The sequence below is a fragment of the Diadema antillarum genome, unplaced genomic scaffold, assembly GCF_040938485.1.
Source record: "Diadema antillarum isolate AM-2024a unplaced genomic scaffold, OU_Dant_1.0 seq00000170_RagTag, whole genome shotgun sequence".
NCBI lineage: Eukaryota > Metazoa > Echinodermata > Echinoidea > Diadematoida > Diadematidae > Diadema > Diadema antillarum.
Genome location: NW_027271239.1, coordinates 2118610 through 2140020, shown reverse-complemented (window position 1 = coordinate 2140020; position 21411 = coordinate 2118610). Strand labels below are relative to the sequence as shown.

At 38.0% G+C, this 21411-nt stretch overlaps 1 protein-coding gene across 1 annotated transcript in view; it reads right to left on the bottom strand.

Moving 5' to 3' along the window:
* Positions 1–16647, bottom strand: part of LOC139728279 (alanine--glyoxylate aminotransferase 2, mitochondrial-like) — a 47823-nt gene extending 31176 nt beyond the window's left edge. Inside the window, exons 1-5 of the mRNA XM_071639236.1 lie at positions 16518–16647; positions 13362–13435; positions 8877–9061; positions 6242–6365; positions 4911–5005 (exon numbers count right to left, since the gene is read on the bottom strand). Of these exons, the coding sequence (XP_071495337.1) occupies positions 4911–5005; positions 6242–6365; positions 8877–9061; positions 13362–13435; positions 16518–16647 (608 nt within the window). The remainder of the gene's footprint in view (positions 1–4910; positions 5006–6241; positions 6366–8876; positions 9062–13361; positions 13436–16517) is intronic.
* Between the last annotated feature and the right edge of the window lie 4764 nt (positions 16648–21411).

Here is a 21411-nt window from a genome sequence, read left to right as displayed (position 1 = left end):
CAGGGGGTACTGTTCCTAGACCCGTATAGTAGGCATTTGTTGTCGTTTTTACAGTGTTTCCTAATAAATGCCTATAGCGAAAACCCAACACAACTTTTATCAAGGAGGGAAGGGAACTTAAATTTAAATATAACATAGTTTACAGAAATCAGACATGTAAATATGGCAATCATATACATCCGCACGGCCGATTGTAATCTCTTACTTTGATTATCAAACGTGATCGCCTCAAAAGAATTTTGACTACGATTACAGAGGTATCATCTACAAGACATAACTGATGGTTTACAGAAGTGATCATCAATTCAGTAAGGATTAGTCAAGTCATGAATTCACTTTACCCATCATGTCTAATCGAACCACGACATTGTTTGGGTAACCGTGCCTTTTTATTCTCATAGTTCAAACTAATTCTTGACATAATCAAAACAAATAGTTCTTTATATAATTTCTCAAAATACTCGAAAGATGGCCTAGGTCAAAACTTTCTACAAAGATTGCGTACGGCTATCTTTACTAGCCTAAACAAGTTTTCTAGAGCTATCAGTTCCCCCTATGACGATGACTTCGATTGCGTTTTGAACTTGCATCGAACTACTTTCAAAACAGCTATTACCTTTATAGTTCAATTAATAAACCAGTCTTTTGAATTCATAACCAACATTCGTAATCGTAACCATACAGTAACATAATACTGCATGTCAATAAAAGTTGGAAAATGTAAATGCTATGTCAGTAGCGCAGAATAAATGAGTAACGATTATCTTCATACATTCTAATTCCTAAGTGATGTCGCTGCGAAAATGGTTTGACGACTGCTTCAAGCAAATAAAATAAAAAGGAATGGGATTTACTTCTAATGATAGTGCCACGCCGTACAATGCATTTCACTGTATTTGGTAACGTTTCGTTACGTTTCTGTGCGCTTTACGTACGGAAAATAAAAGGCAGATTGATGCTATTAACATGCTAACACACAACGCATTCAAAATGTTTTTGTTTTTTTTTAATAAAAATACACAGTGTACAATATAATGCTTTAGTATACGTTTTGAAACTTTGAATTTGCGAGTCCTTTATAAAGTTATAAGCAGGGTTATTACGTTATCAAGCAAAAATTAAAGTATTTAGGGATTCGGATTTGCGCAGAAGACTAACAGTGCTATATATGGCGATCGTTCGCAACAGAGACAATCCTCTTCATTAGATATACAATGTAATTCTGTCTTCATGAATTGAAAGAGAAACGAAAAGAAGTCAACTTTTTAACTTCATTTAGCTTCTCACCAACTGAACTTAATTTGATCTGCCATGCATGACATCGCTGTGTGTTCTATTAATTCTATTGAATTATTTGATCGGCGTGCTTGTTTTTTATGCAGAATATCACAAGTAAGTTTAATTCACTGAAGTTCATAATGTTTGTACATATGGCGTGTTCGTTGTTTTGTATTTTCATTTTCATAATATATCATTTGTCCATTATCTGATTCTGACCACGAAAATATGGCGACTGTTCAAATGCGGAGCATGTACTGGAAAAATGTAATGTCTCCTGCCAGTATAGACAAACTAAATTCTAGTCTATCCCCGCTTTAAATGGAAATGGAAAAAAAACGAAGTTCGACTTTCAGTAGATTTCAACTGTTTTGTATAGTGCCTGATTCATGTAATGGACACAATTCTTCAGCACATAAGCAATCACACAACTTTCGGGAATAGATGTATGTCTTAATGATTGTATCTCATGGAAGAAAACTCGTCTCCTTGCCTGAATTTTAGCTTCTTCCTGTTCAAGCCTGAAAGAAATAGTTGAACATCAATCGCAATCACTATATAAGAGAGGCTATCCTTAAAAGTAAGCACAAGAGTACTGAGACACACTACGAAATAAAAACGGGCCTTTTATCACTATTGACAACGCATGACATTGAAATGTGTTTTTTTTTATCCTTGGGGGAGGGGGGGGGGGGGTTAATACAATGGATTATTCTGAAGGTTCGTTAATCACACAAGGAAACATGGTTCGCTATTAGCTTAGGTTCGTTAACAAGAAAATTAAATGCGGTTCCTTTCCGGTGGTTCCTTTACCCGAAAGAAATCAAGCAATCATTTTTTCTAATAAGGTTTGTGAATTTAAAATGAAGTGAAGAAGGCCTAAGTATTAATTCCGAATATTTGTCAGTATTATTATCTATACTCCAAACTCCAACTGCAAAAGTGATGTAAAAAAAAAATCAGCTTAAGCTACAAGTTAATGTTTTTTTATATGCTATGGTATTACAGAAGTGACTGAGAATAATAAGTATATTTATGATACAATCATTGTAAACCCAATGTGAAGCTGTCAAGCCTACATCAACCTTTGCTTCTGATATACGTATAATATGTGCAGCATTGGCAAGCGTGATAAGCGATGATTACTGTGCACGCAACGCCTATAAAGGAAATGTGCCTAATATGGCGGGAATTCAGAATGTTACGGCTGTATACAGCTGCAGCAGAACAGACGCGAAAGCAGTCTTTGATGCTCTGCAACATTACGACCATGTGCGTAATTTGAGGGTTTTTAGTACACGCAAAGAACACGATCTCAAAAGACGACTATCGTTAATTAACGTCATTGACTTTTTCTACCGATGCTGTCTTTTGAACCCCGCCTACAATAGGTTCTCAGGTTCTATTTAGGTATTGATACTTGCTAAACGCATCCTCTTTAGTTTCCATTGACAACAACATGGGAGGAGAATGGAAGCGATGAACGCCCTCGCTAAAAGACGCTTTTCGTAAGACGCATTGCGTGCCCGCTTACAATAGGTTCTCAGGCTCTATATTTAGGTATTGGTAGTTGCTAAACGCATCCTCTTTAGTTTCCATTGACAACAACATGGGAGGAGAATGGAAGCGATCAACGCCCTCGCTAAAAGACGCTTCTCGTAAGACGCATTGCGTGCCTTTTTTTCTTTCTACTGTTTCCTATTGTTTGTGAGTTAAAAACTTGCGGCAAACCACAACGCAGCCGACACGCAACGCGTACCGACTCATTCATGCGGCACGGACGGACAAACGCGCCGAAGTTTACATTCAGGCTGCCGTATTGGTCAGATTTGTTAATGATAGACCTGTCCTGCGATTGGTTAATTATCTTACATACCCAAGCTATCGCCTTATACGGTAGTACGTGCGATGGAGCGTAAACGCCGTCGCTAAGCGGGACTGTTGTATTGTTTCGTCCCGTGAAAGAAACAGGTTGTGAGCTTGAACATAGCCTGAACTTTGAGAACGATTTTCTCCGTTATTTAGAAAATGGACTGACGTCATGAACATAGTTGATATTCGTTTTAATGATCTATAGGGATGTCGAAATGAGTTGTATTACATATCAGTGTAAAGCTTAGAGTCTGTAGAATTCACATATAGGCATAACTACGATTTCAATTTTTGCGACTTTTGACTCATTCCGACGGAGCGCATCACATATATCAATCTCATTCCAAAGTACAGCATATATGCAAAAGTTTGAAGAAAGCAGGCCTGTGATGAAGAAAGCCATGAAATGCTCGCACGAACGACTACACAACTCTTCTTACTGGGCCGAGCGCGAAAAATAAGTCACCCGAAAATATCAATTTTTACAGAATTTCAGAGAATATAAACTTTTGTGTTGAGCTTTCCATTCAAGGTAAGGTAATGAGAGCACTTCCAAATAATGAACCTTGGTTTCAGGCAGAGTTATATGATCTTTTGACCAAAAGAGAACTGCAGTGTCTCGAGGCATTGAATTTTAAAGGAAAAGCTCCAAAAGCAGACTGGTAAGAAAATTCTACAATGTAAAAAAGGATACAATTCTAAGAAAATTCAGAATTTCAAAAGACTCCAAATCAGCCTGGAAAATGCTAGCTGGGTACAAAAACTTTACAAAAACCCAGAAACATGGGCAAACAATCTATGAATTAGTGGAAGGTCCTTGATTGCTTTTGTAGGTTTGATGCCGATTCTGACCACGAAAATGTTACAAACCAGTGGCGGATCCACGGGGGAGTGCACCGGGCGTGCGTCCCCCCCCCCCTTTTTTTTTAAACAAAAGAAATAAAAAGAAAAAAAATTGGAGGTGCATGTGCCCCCCTTTGATTTTGTAAAGGCGCCCCCTCTTTACGGAATTCTGGATCCGCCTCTGCAAACCATGGTACAGAATTCTACTCGGTGGGTGAAAAAAATAATACCGGTACCTTTAAGAGTACAAAGTTAGGACATTGCACAGAAGTTTACCTCTAAACTAAGCCCCGGGCCCTGACAGAGTGTATAACAAAGTGCTAATGGAAATTTGACACATGAGAAATAGAATTGCATTGATCGCATTTAAGGGGTTGCACTATTCATGGCATAGAGCTCCACTTGGTGAGATCAAAAGACTCGACAAACTTCACAGCAGCTTTTCATAGTATGCATTTTTCAAGAGTATGTGTTCATTCTTCCCATTATTATTTAGATGCGTTGGGGATTTCCATTTGTATCATACGTGTATTACAGACTTCAATGCAAAGCTTATCAAATGCATGCACATGCACACAAACACATGTACACATAAAATCTATTGCATAGTAGTTCTGGTGTGCTCACACATCCACTGAATGTAAGGTCATCAAAATACAAATTTATGTTACTTCCTCTAACCTGAAGCTAAGTATATCATATGCCTCTGAAACTGTGTACGTACACACACACACACACACACACACACACACACACACACACACACACACACACACACACACACACACACACACACACACACACACACACACAAATGCACATATGAATGCAGATTAGATAATATTCTGGTGAACGCACGCAGCCATCCAAGGTAAAGTCATAAAAAAAGAACATTTGTATACGTTGCTTCCGCTGACCTGAAACTCAGGACGTCATACGCCCCTGAATACAATCGTGCCATTTGAACAGCCATGTCGTTTGCCTCAGAGCCACTGTTGACAAAGTAGATAACCTGCACCAAAATGGGAATACACAAGTTGCTTTAATAAACCAAGCTGATTCTTGCCTAGTAGTCCTATATTTTTTTTTCTGCTTCACTCATTCATAAACCAGTCTAACTGGCTGCTGCATGCTCATAGAGATTCAACTGAGCATATTAGTTAGAACTAGTGTCATCTTAAGAGTAATACACAATGATTTATATTCAAATAAATTTTATAACTGATGTAGCACGAAATGTATCATGTGTTTCATGCTATTTTGTTGGAGAAAGTGGGCGGATGTATGATCATTAAACATCAAATACAAACAATCATCTGTCTGCATGGCTGAACCCGTTGTTTACGGTTTACTCAAGCCCTTAAAGTGCATGGCAGCAAAATTTTCAGGAACACAATGACTGTAATGTGTTCAGTCTTTGGTACTGCACAAACTGTGTTTGGTGTTGTTGCATAATCATCTTTTTTTGGGGGAGGGGGGAAGCACAAGATGTCTACTTTAGTGAAACACATTTCTCAAATTTACGCTGTAATCACAGCTCTTCACAGTTGAAGCCAAAACTCTTGTCAATATTTACTTTGTCTCAAGTGGTGAATATGTAGATGATGTGAGAGTTCTGCCTTTGAAAAAATTGATATGCTTAGCACTCTCGACAAACACAATAACACATTGTACAGCAAAACATCCTTACTGTGGATTATCTGATTTCGATCAAAATTTACTGTTGAACCCGTAATATTGTACTCTTTCTTATCAGACTAACTTATATTTGGACTGGATTTCCCCTTTAAACAGGATTTTCCTCATTGTTAACCTGACATGCTCATGAGAACTGCAACAGCACCAAAGCTTTTTGTTTTGTTCTTTTGGTTTCTTTTTTATCATGAACAACTATAATTATGACCTGTCTTTCAAGCATTCATCTGCAGACTTTAACAGAGGACATATTCATGACCATTTCTCACATCTGAAGCAATTGTAAACTGCAGACAGTCTTCATTTACAGCAATTCTTTTTTTAATAATTCATATCACTAACTGGAGAGATTCATTCACATGACACACATGGACTGTTCATTCCATTTTCAATTACAAGCAGCAAGTTTTATCGACATCATCAAACTTAAAATATTGATCAATCAAATTTTCTCTCAATTTTTTGCATTACGGTGCTAAGAATTATCCATTAAAAAATGAAATATCATCCCCCCAAGTTTTGACCATCTGTCAAAAAAATGAATAAGACTTACCTTCAGGTGCTCTGGAAGTTTTGCCCTCAACTCCTTGGCATACTGATGGATTGTCGGATGCATGTAGATGTTAGTGGTGTGCCACAGACTGTCCGCTTGCCTCTTGAGGGCCTCCTTTACACGCCTGATTCAAATTAATGATTTTATTGGTGGTTTTTTTTAAATGGAAAAATGTGAACAGTAAAACAAACCTTTGCAGTAAGAATTGAAACCAAGGTAAGAAAGATGCATCTATGACTGTAAATATCAGTAAATGAATCTAGCCTGGTATCCTTTTTTTTTAGAAATCATTCATGTGACTGATAAATCAACTGTACCAACGTATATAGGGATCTTTCCTATGTCTCACTTGCAAGCATCTAACATAAGACAGGTTGAAGAATATAACTTTTATCCATTCTAATGGAACGAATTTGATATCTTCAATCTTGGAGTCGGGTAGCAGTTATTATGCAATGAACCACGCACAACATGGAAAGTAGGCAAATATTAGCTCTATAATACTCAGAAACATATTTACCTGTAGTGTAAGGGACATTTGATCAAAGGAAAAACAAAACACAAACACAAATGTGATTTGAGTGAAAGCAGCATTATTAGTAGAACAGATCAGTGGAAATTTGAGGAAAATCAGGCAGTCCTTTCAAAAGTTATTATCTCTTTAACTCTTTCTGTGCCATGGTGGAAACCTCCTGCGTGCCACATTATGCTAAGATGGCAATGTAGTTACAATGCTTTGAGAAAACATTCTGTTTTTCAAATCTATGCAACTTCTACATATTTTTGTGAAGCTTGAGATATAGCGAGCACAGCTGTAGAGAAAATGCCAAGCTTTGTTCTGATCTAAATTGTATGACAAATCTATGCTAGTATTTCTTTCAGATGACCAGTAACTGCATTATACTGTAAAGGCATGACTTTTGCACACAAGACAGTGACAAAACAGTGGCAGAAACTTCAAATTTACACCCAAATCCAGCACGGAACACCAATTGATAGTCAATCACCACATAAAATGCACGCGATATGTGAGAGGAAGGGAAGCATGAGAAACACTTTCATTGTATTATTGTATTTGGCATTTTATCGAGCGGTTTGGGTGGGTTCGTGCATTTGAGCGGAATATGCGAAGTTGGCATGCTGAAACTTTAACAAATTGATAACTTTTGAACCGACTGTCCCAACATTCCTCAAACTTTCAATAATGTGTCTACTACTATTGCTGCTTTCACTCAATCCATGTTTATATTTGAGCTTTGGTTTCCTTTGCGAAAACATAAAGAATACATCACATTGAGGTCAACTGCATGAATTTTCTGTGAAGATGACCACAAAATGAACCACTCTGTAAATCTACCTTCAAGCACATATAAAATTACAATCAAGTACTATTTATTGTATAGTTTTGGGCAAATTTTCTCACACAAACATTTGGCATTTACATTACAGAGTTTGATCCACAAATGGGTCCATGACAGAAAATATCTGAGCTGGAATTCTCTGAGAGAACCATCCTCTCTGAACACATTTTGGATGGTTTCATGAAATTGTAATGTCATGATAAATGCCTCTTGACCTTCTAAAATAGACCCTTTTTTGCCAAAGTGGAGCAAGAGTGGGCCATGGACGGTAGAGGATCTACTATGTCCTGATTTTATGATGAACTGCACAACAACGCAACAGCACGCTGCCCTGTTATCATGCCCTTATCACTTGGCCAATATAACTCGATAATACCAAGCAGAACAATGCTTTGCTGAGATCACATCCTCTCAATATCCATGGCTATGCTCTGTGACACAGGATATGTATCACTGGTATTTGCGTATACGAAATAGCCCATTCAATTCCTATGTACAATAAGTTGACCATTGAAACTTAAGTTTTGCACTGTTTTATACAACAGACACATTTTAATTTTTCTGTTTTGTTCCAACTTCCCTCCTTTTTATCAGGAATGCAGTGCTTATACCCTAGTTGTTTCTGCTGCCTATTTCTTTTTCTTCAGTGATAATTGAATTATAGCAAGAAAGTAGCAGCATCAGCAATAATAACAAAAATGACCAACAAGGATGATATTCAATGAGAAAAAAAAAATTGATAACTGTATTTATGCAGATGATGGTATTAAACAATGATGAGACCAATAATAGTAATGATAATAACAATAACACTACCAATACCAATACCAATACCAATACCAATACCAATATCAATACCAATACCAATACCAATACCAATACCAATACCAACACCAATACCAATACCAATACCAATACCAATACTGTGCCTCTCTCTTTGTTTTTCTGCCTTGGTTCATTTTCTTGATACTCATTCTGCTTAATCTCAACCCTACATGTATCTTCTCCTGGTTTTTTTGTTTTGTTTTGTTTTTTTTTTTTTTTTTTTGGGGGGGATGCAGGGTAATTTTCTGCAATCTTCTTATTCATTCTGCTTAATTTCAACCATATCTTTTCCTCTATGAGGTTTTTTTTTTTCGGGGGGGGGGGGGGGGGGTGGGGAGGGCAATAAAAGAATTTGAGTAGTATAAACTGCATGCACGCAAAATGGGATACAGGATAGCACAAAGCACTCACTGTATGTTATTGCATTAATATTCAAGGTGCAAGCTTACGGGTGGCAGTGTCCGACACTGACAGTCACAATGCCACCAAATAGGTCCAGGTACCGCTTGCCGTCCACATCCCACAACCACTGCATGTGCCCCTGGTGGACCATGAGGGGCTTCTTGTAGTAGGTGGCCAGCGCTGGGTTCAGGTAGTTAGCCCTCACCTCCTTGGCATCCTCAAAGCCGATGCCCTGCTCATGAGAGTGGTTTTCAGAGTTGTTTGTTTGTTTGCTTTTTATGAAAAACTTATAGAAATGTTGCTATGGCGACTGGTATGCCTTCGCCATAATGTGTGATTCTCCTAATAGGTCTATAGTATGTCTTGACAATTGTTGATGACAGTTTCATCTAATTGGCAAAATATATCAAAATGACATGTTATAATGTGTTGAGTGTTCACTTTCCTTGAACTACATTTAATTGGATGAATGGCTACATTTTCTAGAGAGCATGTATTTGGGGATTTGAGGGCTTTTACTTGACTTTTAACTCTTTTATACATCTATGCACTGGGCAATTTCAAGATATAGAGAAAAGTGTAATTTCTGTATTAAATAGTAAATTGTTAGAATTTTGATGATACCTTCAGCCACTGCCGAGATATGGAGGAAGAAGAGAAATTTAGCACTTTCACTTGACCTGTGATTTTGGTCTTTGACCTTGACCAAAAACTTCCCAGAGAATCTCTATTGGGTAATACATATTATGTGACCGTGCACCTCAAAACGAACATAAAGTCGCACTCACTGATTTTGCGTGAGGACTGAAAATAAGTGAAATGGGTCAACCTAGCCGAACTTGACTTTTTCATATTTTCTGAAAGAGTGGGTCTTCTTTTACATTATGCTAACATTTGGTATCATAAAACGGGCAGGAAAGTGTGTTTTTTTAGCAGTCTATCTTGAACATTTTTTTTGTAGAATAGTGTGATTAGGTGTGTCTTTAGAATCCCTTTTTCATTTCTGAAAAACCTTGTCCACACTCTTCACTTTCCACTCTAATAACTTTTGAAAGGATAGTGCTACTGCTTTGAAAGTTGGCATTAATTATGGACAGAATGTGTTGATTTCAGTTTAATCTGATAATTCCTTCATTGTTGTTACTCTGGTGGTTTACTTCCTGTTTTTTGTCCCATTCATCGCACAGCCAGCACGGTTTGGTAAAGATTAAGCGCTTGAATAGACTCTGTACTTCAGAGCCTCTTTTCTCAGTTCACACTTTTCCTAAGTTTGTGCTTTCTTTCCAAGTTAGATATGTTAGGAGAGTCCATTTGATTTGAGTTATACATCATTTTAAAGCTTATAGTCTGCTCTTTCAGAATATGGTCTTAACTAAAAATTCATGTCCAGCGACTTTTTGTTTGTTTTGAGGTGCAGGGTCACATATACACCAAGGTTCAAGAAAAGTCTTGCAGGCATTGCATTAACATGAGGGAACAAGAGACCCGCGGGTCTAGCGCTCACCTGAGTATCGCAAGTTCACCTTTCACGCAGTCACTAATCTAAATTATTCACAGCTCTACCAAAATTTGACCAGGCATTCTCAAGTAGAAGATGAAAATGTACAATAAGGGCCCAATTTTTTTAAGATTCCTTAATTTGGGGGGATTGGGGCCCCCTGGGGCCCTCTGGGTGGGGCATGGTGCCCATTTTGATAAATTGAGATCCTGACCCCCTAGGGATGCTACCTGCCAAGTTTGACAAAAATCCATCATGAGGTTTTCAGGAAGAAGATGAAAATGTACAATTCAGGCCCCCATTTGGACCCTTCCAACCACCACCCCCCCCCCCCCCTACCCAAGAGGGGCACCCCTGGATCTCCTATGAACAAACTTGAAACTACAGTCATTAATGTACTCACTCATAGTATTATCTCAGCTCTATATATAACTTCTGATTCTAGAGAAGATTTATAAAGATTCCTTCATTTGGGGGATTTGGGACCCCTGGGGGCCCCCTGGGTGGGGCATGGTGCCCATTTTAACAAATTGAGATCCTAACCCCCTAGGGATGCTACCTGCCAAGTTTGGTGAAAATAGGTCATGGGGTTCTCAAGAAGAAGATAAAAATGTACAATTTAGGCCCCATTAGGACCCCTCCTCACCCCCTCCCTCCCCTGGGTCCCAAGGGGGGCACCCCTGATTCTGCCATGAACAAACTTGAAACTACAGTCATCAATGTACTAACTCATAGTATTAACTTAGCTCTATCACTTCTGGTTCTAGAGAAGAAGATTTTTGCGGATATTCCTTAATTTTGGGGGGTTGGGGCCCCCTGGGGGCCCCCTGGGTGGGGCATGGTGCCCATTTTCACAAATTGATTTCCTAACCCCCTAGGGATGCTACCTGCCAAGTTTGGTGAAAATGGGTCATGGGGTTCTCAAGAAGACGATGAAAATGTACAATTTAGGCCCCATTAGAACCCTTCCCCACCCCCCTCCCCTGGGTCCCAAGGGGGGCACCCCTGATTCTGCCATGAACAAACTTGAAACTACAGTCATCAATGTACTAACTCATAGTATTAACTTAGCTCTATCACTTCTGGTTCTAGAGAAGAAGATTTTTACAGATTCCTTAATTTTGGGGGGTTTGGGCCCCCCTGGGGGCCCCCTGGGTGGGGCATGGTGCCCATTTTAACAAATTGAGTTCCTAACCCCCTAGGGATGCTACCTGCCAAGTTTGATGAAAATCGGTCTTGGGGTTTTCAAGAAGAAGATGAAAATGTAAAAAGTTTACGCACGACGCACGACGGACGACGGACGACGGACGACGGACGACGGACGACGGACGACGGACGACGGACGACGCACGACGCACGACGCACGACGCACGACGGACGCCGGACGAAGGGCGATCGCAATAGCTCACTTGAGCCTTTGGCTCAGGTGAGCTAAAAAGTGAAATTTAATGAAATGACCTTGACCTTTGACCCCCTTATCTTTGACTTCATGACCCCAAAATTCCCTAGATAATCACTACCAGTCAGTACATGCATATGTACTATGTTCCATGAAGAAACCTGGAACCATATCGGAGATATGGAGAAAAAATGAAATTTTAAAATTTTCACTTGACCTTTGACCTTTGAACTTTGACCTCATGATCCGAAACTCTCACTAGAGAATCTTAATTGGGTAATATGTACATGTACGCACTAAGTTTCACGAAAGTACCTTCAGGCATTGCATAGATATGGGGGAAATAGTGAAATTTTGAGCATTTAACCTTTTTTGACCTTGAGCATCGGGACCCAAAAGTGGATAGGCACAACTTCACTTCCTCATACATATACCTGCCTAGTTTCATTAGGATATCTCAAATGGTTTTTAAGTTATGCTGTCCACAAAATTGATTACGGACGGAAGGACTGAAGGACGGACAACCCGAAAACATAATGCCTCCGGCTACACTTCGTGGCGGAGGCATAAAAAAATTACTGTACAAAGAACACCAACCAAGAAGGAGAATGACAGGATACATGCAGATTATACACGCTACAATACACAAAATAAATACACTACAAACAACACAAAAATGATTTTTGATAAGTCCACAGAAAGTGACACAATATGCACATAATTTTTTTCAACTTTGTCTTCAAGGTTATCACAAAAATTGAAAATGAATACACCTCAATCTGAAACGGAAAGCAGACACCAATGAAAAAAAAAATCCCCATCTAAATCTTTCCATCTCAATATTTCATCACTGAGCTACAACAGATCTGTGGTAGCTCTATGATCTGACTGCCTGGAAGCACCATAAAGCCAGAACAGTACATGAACCATCTCCAGTTCTGCTCTTGCATGCAAGTGCGATGTGGGGTGCTCACATTGTACGTGCACTGTATCATGTGAAAATAGAAATGTCGCTTAATATGTGACTGGTATGCCTCCGCCATAATGCATGGTTCTCCCAATAAGTCTAGAGTATGTCTTGACAATGTGAGATGACAGCTTCACATAATTGGCAAAAGAATAATTAAAATGACATGCTTGTCACAAATGTGTTGAGTGTTTACCTTCCTTGGATGGCTAAATTGTTTAAGAGAGCATGTATTCAGGGATTTGAGCATTTTCACCTTTGACCCCATAGCCCACAATTCTTCAAACAATCACCAACTGCTAATATCCATTTTCATGACAATACTTTCAACTGTTTTCAAAATATGCTAAAATTTGTGATGCTAAACATTTTCCTTTGACGTTACGACACCATGGTCAAAATCTTTCCCTACAGAATCATTATAATGCATGTATCATATACCTAGTTTTATCAACTTAATGCATCGAGTAATCTCCGAGGCATGTTTTATGAATATGTATCACATGCCATTATTGCTGATTTGTGATCTGATTGGTTGCCTCGTGCGTAGCCATGGTAACAGCGAATCACTTCATTTAATCACACATCATTTCATGACACATGCAGGCCCTGGAAACAAGTTTAATCATCAAATTATCTCAGCAAAGTCCCTAATGTAGTGGTCTTACCTCGTATTCTTTGGGTGTAAAGTCACATGGGGGCATGGTGACTCCATTTGCCAATTCTTGCTTCTGGGCAACATCTGTAATTTTTCAGTTTTTCCCCAAAGAACCAAGAAAACAAGCATGCCATCGGTTTAGCAAACTACATCACTTTCAGAAGGCATTCAGGGACTGAACATTCAACTCAGCAACAACTCAAGTAACGATACCTAAACAAGGCTAGACTGCAAAACGCAATTTGATTAAGAAGATTGAAAGAGTGGAAAATTGAGCAAAGAAAATGGGATTCCATCTGGATTCGAACCCGAGACCTCCGGATGCTAGCCCGTTGCTCTACCGACTGAGCAATAGAAAGCCCTAGTTCAGTGTTCGTCCCAGAAACCCTAAATTCCCAATGCTCAAATGGTCAGAAGTTATAGCAGTGTGTTTGTGTGTGACACACACATACACACTAGAACCTGAAAGATTGAAAGAGCGTAAAAAAGCAACAATTTACAGTATTTTCCAGACTTTACAAGTCTCAAGCTGAATGAGCTTATGAATAATCCATAGTAATCACAAAATCTCAAAATTTTCCAACTCACGAATATACAACAAACGTGGCATGCCTGGTTTTTGTATGATGGATGAAAGGAGAATGAAACCCAAATACGATATGTGGATTGAGTGAATGCAGAAAGATAAGCAGAATACATCATTGAAGTAAGATGAAAATCAGACAATCCATTCTGAACTTACGAATTTTTTGAAAATGTCAGTGTTGCCATCACTGGGTAAAGAGATTACATGGACGTTATAAAGAGATTTTTCATTTTTCTAGCAAAATGAAAAAGCACTTCAATGGCATCATATGTACAGTACCTCTTTCAGAAGGCAGGCATATGAAATATATGTACATGTCAGTAACAAGTAGAAGGGATGTGCATTTTCCATAAACTATGAAACTTTGTGGAATTCTGTGAATATTTGAAGAGTTTGTTCGCAAAAACCGATGAGTCCATTTTTTAAGATTTTGAAGTACGGTCTCTGTCATAAAGTACAAAATAATACCTTTTAAATAAATGATATATTGGTCACTACATATAAAGGTACATTTTTGAAGTTATGGTCAAAAGAAGCAAAAATTTTCTTATTATTCTCTTCCCTTTAATCGCAAATATCTCCATTTGGCAATAGACTTATCGGTTTTTGCGAACAAACTCTTCATTTTCTCTTTACTGTTGTCCTGCTGTGACAATGCATATTATTGCCTTCTTCTTATCCAGCAATTGCAGTACGTGGTACGGAAACTTTAGATATCATAACTTTTGAACAGATTGTCCTATTTTCCTCAAATTCCACCCATATTTAATTTTCATCATTCACTTGATCTACACATTTACATTTGGGTTTTATTCCCTTTAAGCCCCAAAGCACAGCATGACAAAGATCACTTGTATAAAAGTTGCCACAAGTGGGCAAGAAATAAATAAAATAAAAAAATCCATTCTAATGGCCAAGCAGGTTGCCCAAGATATCAACAGAGTTAAGGCATGATTTATTTGGCACAATAAAGACATGCCACCAAAGGATGTGCCATGGCAAAATTTCAGTGAAAACATTACATGAGAGTATCTGTAAGAGGACTGGATTTTCATGTCTCTCTTGGGTAATGTGTTCCTGCAGAGTGCTGCAAATCTTTCAAGGTGGAACTCTATCATCATCTACCTGGCTATCTCTAGCCAATAGTACTCATGATAACACAATTAACTTTATCGCTATATGACTACCATTGATGGTAGTACATAACATTTACATAATGATACATCTTTTCATTTAGCTATGATCATCAAGTACATCAGAAGCTTTTGCAGCTCAGAAGAATATATATATACACATATGTCTATAGGTTTTGAACTTTATAAATTAATATATTATTGTTATATAATAGTGCTTCATCCGGGCATATACAAGCTTGTAAAGTACATTATTTAATATAATGTGCAATAGCTTTCTCTCCTTCCACTTCCTTGTGAGTACAGTCCACCATTGGCATATTTATTGTAATCTGTGCTCGTCTAGTGCCCATCTTGTAGGCCTACACAGTGCAAACAAAACTCTGCTATCCTGGAACTATATGCACTCAAAAAAAAAGAAAAAAAAAAGAGACAGCCTTAATAACAGAGCCTGATATATGTGATAATTTACACCTCCAGCTTGAACAATGCTATGGAGGAGGGATCGAGATGCTACTGACCCTACTTATCATTATATAATGTGCAACATGCTTTTGACTATTTTAACTATGCTGAATACATAAATAATGAAGTGCAGCTCATACAAAATATGGGGGGGGGGAGGAATTGAAAAAATACAATCATTGAACCTTACAAGTGTCCCCTTTCTCGAGTATTTCAGGAACCCCCCTTTTGTTTGTTGAGGAACTAAGCAAAACAAACAAAAAACACAAACACTTGTTATAAGTCTTGTATATCTCAGGTCATGTGATTAAAAAAAAAAAACATACATCATATTTGAAAGAAAAAAAAATAAATGGTAAATTTTGGACATAACAAAGAGGCATATTTTATGGCTATAAAATTGTTCAATGGGCCTGTCACTGGGGTACCCAAAGGGTTGGCAATTGGAAACAAGGAGGCCCTATTTGGTACCTCATATTTTATTTTGCTGTAGCAGCACTACAGACCACAGTGCAAATGACCCCTAAAGAAACTAACTGCAATGCCTTTTCTTTCATATATTTTTAAGCATTGCATTGGATATCACACAAATTCTAGACACTGAGAAATTGGCAATAGTATATCTGTTTAATTATGGGACTAGACCTCCATATTATATAATAAACATGAAGGGAGAGAAAGGGAGAGAGAGAGGGGGGGGGGGAGGAGTGTAGTACAATAATGAGAGAGGTTGACACTGCTGAGATGGCATGACAAGGAAACATGGCATCACGATGGTGCAGGAGAATATGACACGTTGTGAGAATACTGTCGGGTCAAGGACACCTCCGTGGTCAGACATTCCTGTGAGGCCATGTCCGTCACCTCGTCAGAAGTAAAAAGTTAGAACGTCCCAGCCATGGCCATGCGCGGATGCGGCCACTGTCCGTTTAATAAGAAACTCAATACTATTGGACAATAGAAAGGTAATTACTGGACTTACCATAATGCACGGAGCGGCTAAATATCGCCGACAAGGTCGGCACTGATGTTTTCTTCAGATCCTGCGATTTGGCAAATCTCCCAAATACTAGTACCTTCTTCATTCCGTTAGCTGTGTAGAAGGTGCTCATCATTAGTAGGCGCAGCTGACCGATGACAGTGGACAGTCAGTGGTTCAGTGGGACTGAGCTCGATATTCGCTTCGCGACAGTTGACCGACTGCAGACCGCTCAGGAATAAATCACCTTAGAACTAGTGTTCAGGCACTATCAAACGTGTCCGAATCATAAGACAATTTTGCTCGGTACATGTATTGAAAGGAAATTTGTCAATGATGCAATATCTCGCTGAAGAAAGCTGATAGACCTCAACAATCTTTTACTTGTTCCCTTGCACTTCTTACGTCTCCTTGTGCCGTGTTTACTTATACTAGTGATAGTTTGACAACTCACCAGGTACGTAGGCGGAGATATCATAACCAAAGACCATAGAAAGAAGCCCACGCTCTAGCTTTGATCATAACAACGTCGCGTCTGGCTTCCAGCCAGACCCAGGATATCAACGCCCTCTAATGACAAAAGGAGTAGCAGGTTGAGCTGGATGGTTTATTGTGGCGTTTTCCATCCAGTCTCAATAACAGCAGGCCAAGTGAAAGATAGTCTGAAAATAAAGAACACAATTTCCTCAGCGGACCAATTAAATTGAGGAAGTTATGACATTGTGAAGATTGGCTAATTTTCACAAAAAAGCTCTTAAGCACAACAATATGAATATGCATTAGTGAATTGATGGTGCCATCCCCTCATCACAACTGGCTTTACATTTATTTTGGCACATATATGATCTTAAAATTTCTAGTTTTTGTTCAAGAGCAATTATGTACCAGTCTCACATTCTGATACATCTGACTGGTCATTACTCTTAAGTTATTCAACCATAAGAATACTGCCTCTTTTACACTTTTATCGCAGATTTTTTTTGTCATTTTTTCTCCCTTTTTTTTTCGTACACGATAAATTGAAAATAGTGAGGTGATGACAACATCAGCTCGCGAATTTACATATTTATGTCAACTGTTAATTGTTTTGCAGAAATCAGCAGATCTTTATTTCATAACTATTCTTTTAATCTGACTTATACCAAATTTCTCCTGTTGTCCCTGTCATATTTTACTCTTTCTTTTCAGACCGACTTTCAACTGGTGTACTCTCTAAAAAAAAAAATCGAGTGAAAATATTCACTCTTAAAGGAGTGAATAACAAAAAAAAGTGAATTTAGAGTGAAATTGGAGTGAATTTTGATTGAAAATGTTCATTTTCACTCATTTCAGAGTGACCTCAGAGATCACTCACAAATCTTCGAGTGATCCCTGAGGTCACTCCAAAATGAGTGAAAATGAACATTTTTACTCAAAATTCACTCCAATTTTACCCTAAATTTGCTCTTTTTTGTTATTCGATCACTCCTTCAAGAGTGAATATTTTCACTCGATTTTAGGATTCCCCTAATCAATTTTCTTTATATCTGCGTTGGCAATTTCATCAAATAGATCATCGTTATTGTTATTTTTTTGTCCTATAATTTCCCCCATTTATCGGCCTTGAACTTACAAGCAGTCGATCTAGTCCTCGTTCAGTTTGTGCTGTATTTTCCAGGGGGGGTGGGGGAGGGAGGGAGGAGGAGGAGGAGAAAGGGAGGGGGATCGGCCGGAAGCAGGATTTTTTTTTTTTTTTTCGGGGGTGGGGGAGGGGCGGGCGATACGCCACTGGACTCTGCGATAGGCGGCCTTCACATGCCTTCTCAGGGCGTGGACGTGGGAATGGACGCAAACAGAACGCAGTGTTCACGCAAGTCTGCGCATCATTAATGTGTGAAACATGAACATTTTATTTTCTTGTTAGAATAACCCTTTTTTCGACAAAATGACGCAGAGTAGCAACAAAAACTATACACATATATTCTAAACAAAACATCGTAACAGTTTTTGGAGAAATCAACATAAAAGGCAATGACAGTGTTTTCATTTCTTGAAAAGTTGACAAAAGATTTTACATTTTAATGCAATTCAAAATATATAGCCCATTCAACCACAATTTGGACAATATCTTTGTTCTTTGTATGCTAAATGTCTGACAGTCCCCTTGATACATCTCATGTTTACAAAAATCTTAAAGATTTGACAAGACGAGAGATGCAAAAGACATAATCAGGACTGACCACAACCTATAGATCCATGCATGCTGCATGGTGTAAAGTCTCAAGCCAATTAAGATAAAAATGCACTCATGACACTGATATTTTTAAATGCAGCATATCGGCATTGGCATCATAGGAGCAAGGCTTAACTCATCAATAACATTCTATATGTTTTGATTTCAAGTTTATCGGATAATGTACTGTATTCTCCCAGAAAACAAATGTCAGCAACAAAAGTAACATATTACTTGGTAGGATATCTCTGACAAGTGAAGTGACTGATTGTACACACATTAGATACGTGCGATGCGCTTTAAAGAATGAAATGGTCTAAATCAACATGTTGCCACTCCTCCAACTTTTCGTAAATGTTAAAGTTAACACTTAAAATGTGTTATCTATCATTTCTGAAACGGTAGTTCAATATTTTTGGTGTTAAAGTTAACATTTTACAAAAGGTTTGGGGAGTAGCAACATCTAAAATATTGATTTACCATTTCATTTTTTCGAGTGTACAAAAGGATAAAACCCAGTATTTGATATAAAAAAGATAAATATGCAATCTTTCTGTTACATCAGGTAACTGTAGCATGAATGTTGATCCTTTGTGTATGTGAAATGTAACTACACACTGTATTATTTATGTCATAATGAAGTAAACTGCACAGTGCAAGGAATGGGCTTACAATGAGCCTATATAATGTCAAGGCTCCACACAATTTTTTTTTTTGTAGCCAGATACAATAATTCGGCTACCAAAATCATAATTTTTTTTCCAGTGGCCCGGCAGACATTGAAATAATGATATATGTTGCCCCGAAAAGTAAAGAAAAACATAAAAGTTAAAATCATTTGATAAAACATTAAGATAGTATTCATGAGAAATTGGCAGGTTCGATAAAGTATTTAATTCAAATACAACATTACGGTGACAAAAAGTTAAAAAAAGACACATAAAAATGAAATAATCTTAAAAAATTACAATGACAATATATAGGCCTATTATCATGGTAACACTATATAAAAACACAAGATATACTAAGTATGGGGCGACGTTCGTTATTTCGAATGTTTGGCATAATCCAAAAATTAGATAAGATTCGTTATTCCAAGGGTTCGTTGTTCTGAAACACACAAATCCTCATACATGTACCTTGCTTTTTATTTTGTTAACCCAAACATTTTGCACTGTTTTGTGGCGTTATCATGTAGGTATACGTAATTCCGAAGGTTCGTAATTCCGATAAACAAAGTAAGGTTCGTTATTCCGGAGATACGTCAATCCCAAGTTTCGTTATTGCAGAGATTCGTCAATCCCAATGTTCGTTAGTCCGAAAATAAAAAATAATGTTCGTCAATTACGAACCTAATTTCGTTTTCGGATGAACGAACCTTTCCGGAAGACGAACAGCTGGGAGTGAGACTTTGCTGAGCGTTGGCGTCGCCCGATTGAGCAAAGTGACTGACGGAGTGTATAATTAGGGAGGGTGTGTCCTCTGTTCCACAGTAAAGAACTTTGGCAAAGGGATGGCACAGTATTGGTGGAGATGAGGATTGGGCTTTTAACTCTCTGCGAGACATAGCAAGAAACTACATATGAAATAGTAAAGAGCATACCATTCTAAGAGGGACTCAAAATTCATAACATTAAAATCGGTTTTGGAATGGCCGAGACATCCCAAAACTACTTATCAAATAATACGACTAGAGCATACCATTCTAAGAGGGATTCAAAATTCATTACATGAAAATCGGTTTTGGAATGGCTGAGACATCAAAAGACAAAGCGATCCTAATAAAAGGTGGGTCCCACCTTATATTAGGATTGCTCTGTTTTGGATATCTCAGTCATTTCAAAACCAATTTTCATCTAATAAAGGTTGAATCCCTCTTGGAATTACATGCTCTTTCATATTTTATAAGAGGTTTCTCGTCATTATCTTACAAAAAAAAAAATCTTAGAAACCTGATGTTAGGTCACAACCAAAACTATGCGATCCGTCTAAGCTGTAAATCACACGATCTGGTACATAGTCAATACTAGGTTTTGGCATATTCTGAAGGGGAAAAAATGTAACCAAACAGTGATTTTTTTTTTCTCGGCTGAGAAAAAGCTTGTCGGGTGTATAAGCGTGAAAAAGACTCCTACGGCATGACTATATATTACGATCGACGCGTGGGACTTGCATAAATTGATGGATCTGCTCGCATTCATTTATTCTGCAGTTGTTATTGGCAATACTAACGTTTTTATTTGTACATGATAGTTGCTGTATATTAGAGAAGAAAGATTATAATTATTTCTGATGGGCAAACTGATGGGATAATTTTGAGACAATAACATCATCACCAAACATTATTTGCTACGGCACACCAATTTTCCTTATCATGGGTTACTATACTATCACATGTTCCGAAGATACGTTATTCAAAGGCTCGTAAGTTCTAAAGGTTCGTTATTCCTAAGGTTCCTATAATAAAGAATCGTTAACCTGAAAACGAAATACGATTCATAATTTCAAAGGTTCGTTAAGTACGCACTTTCTTTTTATTTTGGGATTAGCGAAACTTAATTCATTTTCGGGTTTACAAACATTCGGAATTACGCCACAATAATATTTTCGCCCTTTCTCATTTTAGGATTAACTAACATCTACAGGTATATGGAGTTTGTGTGTTTCGGAATAACAAACTTCAGG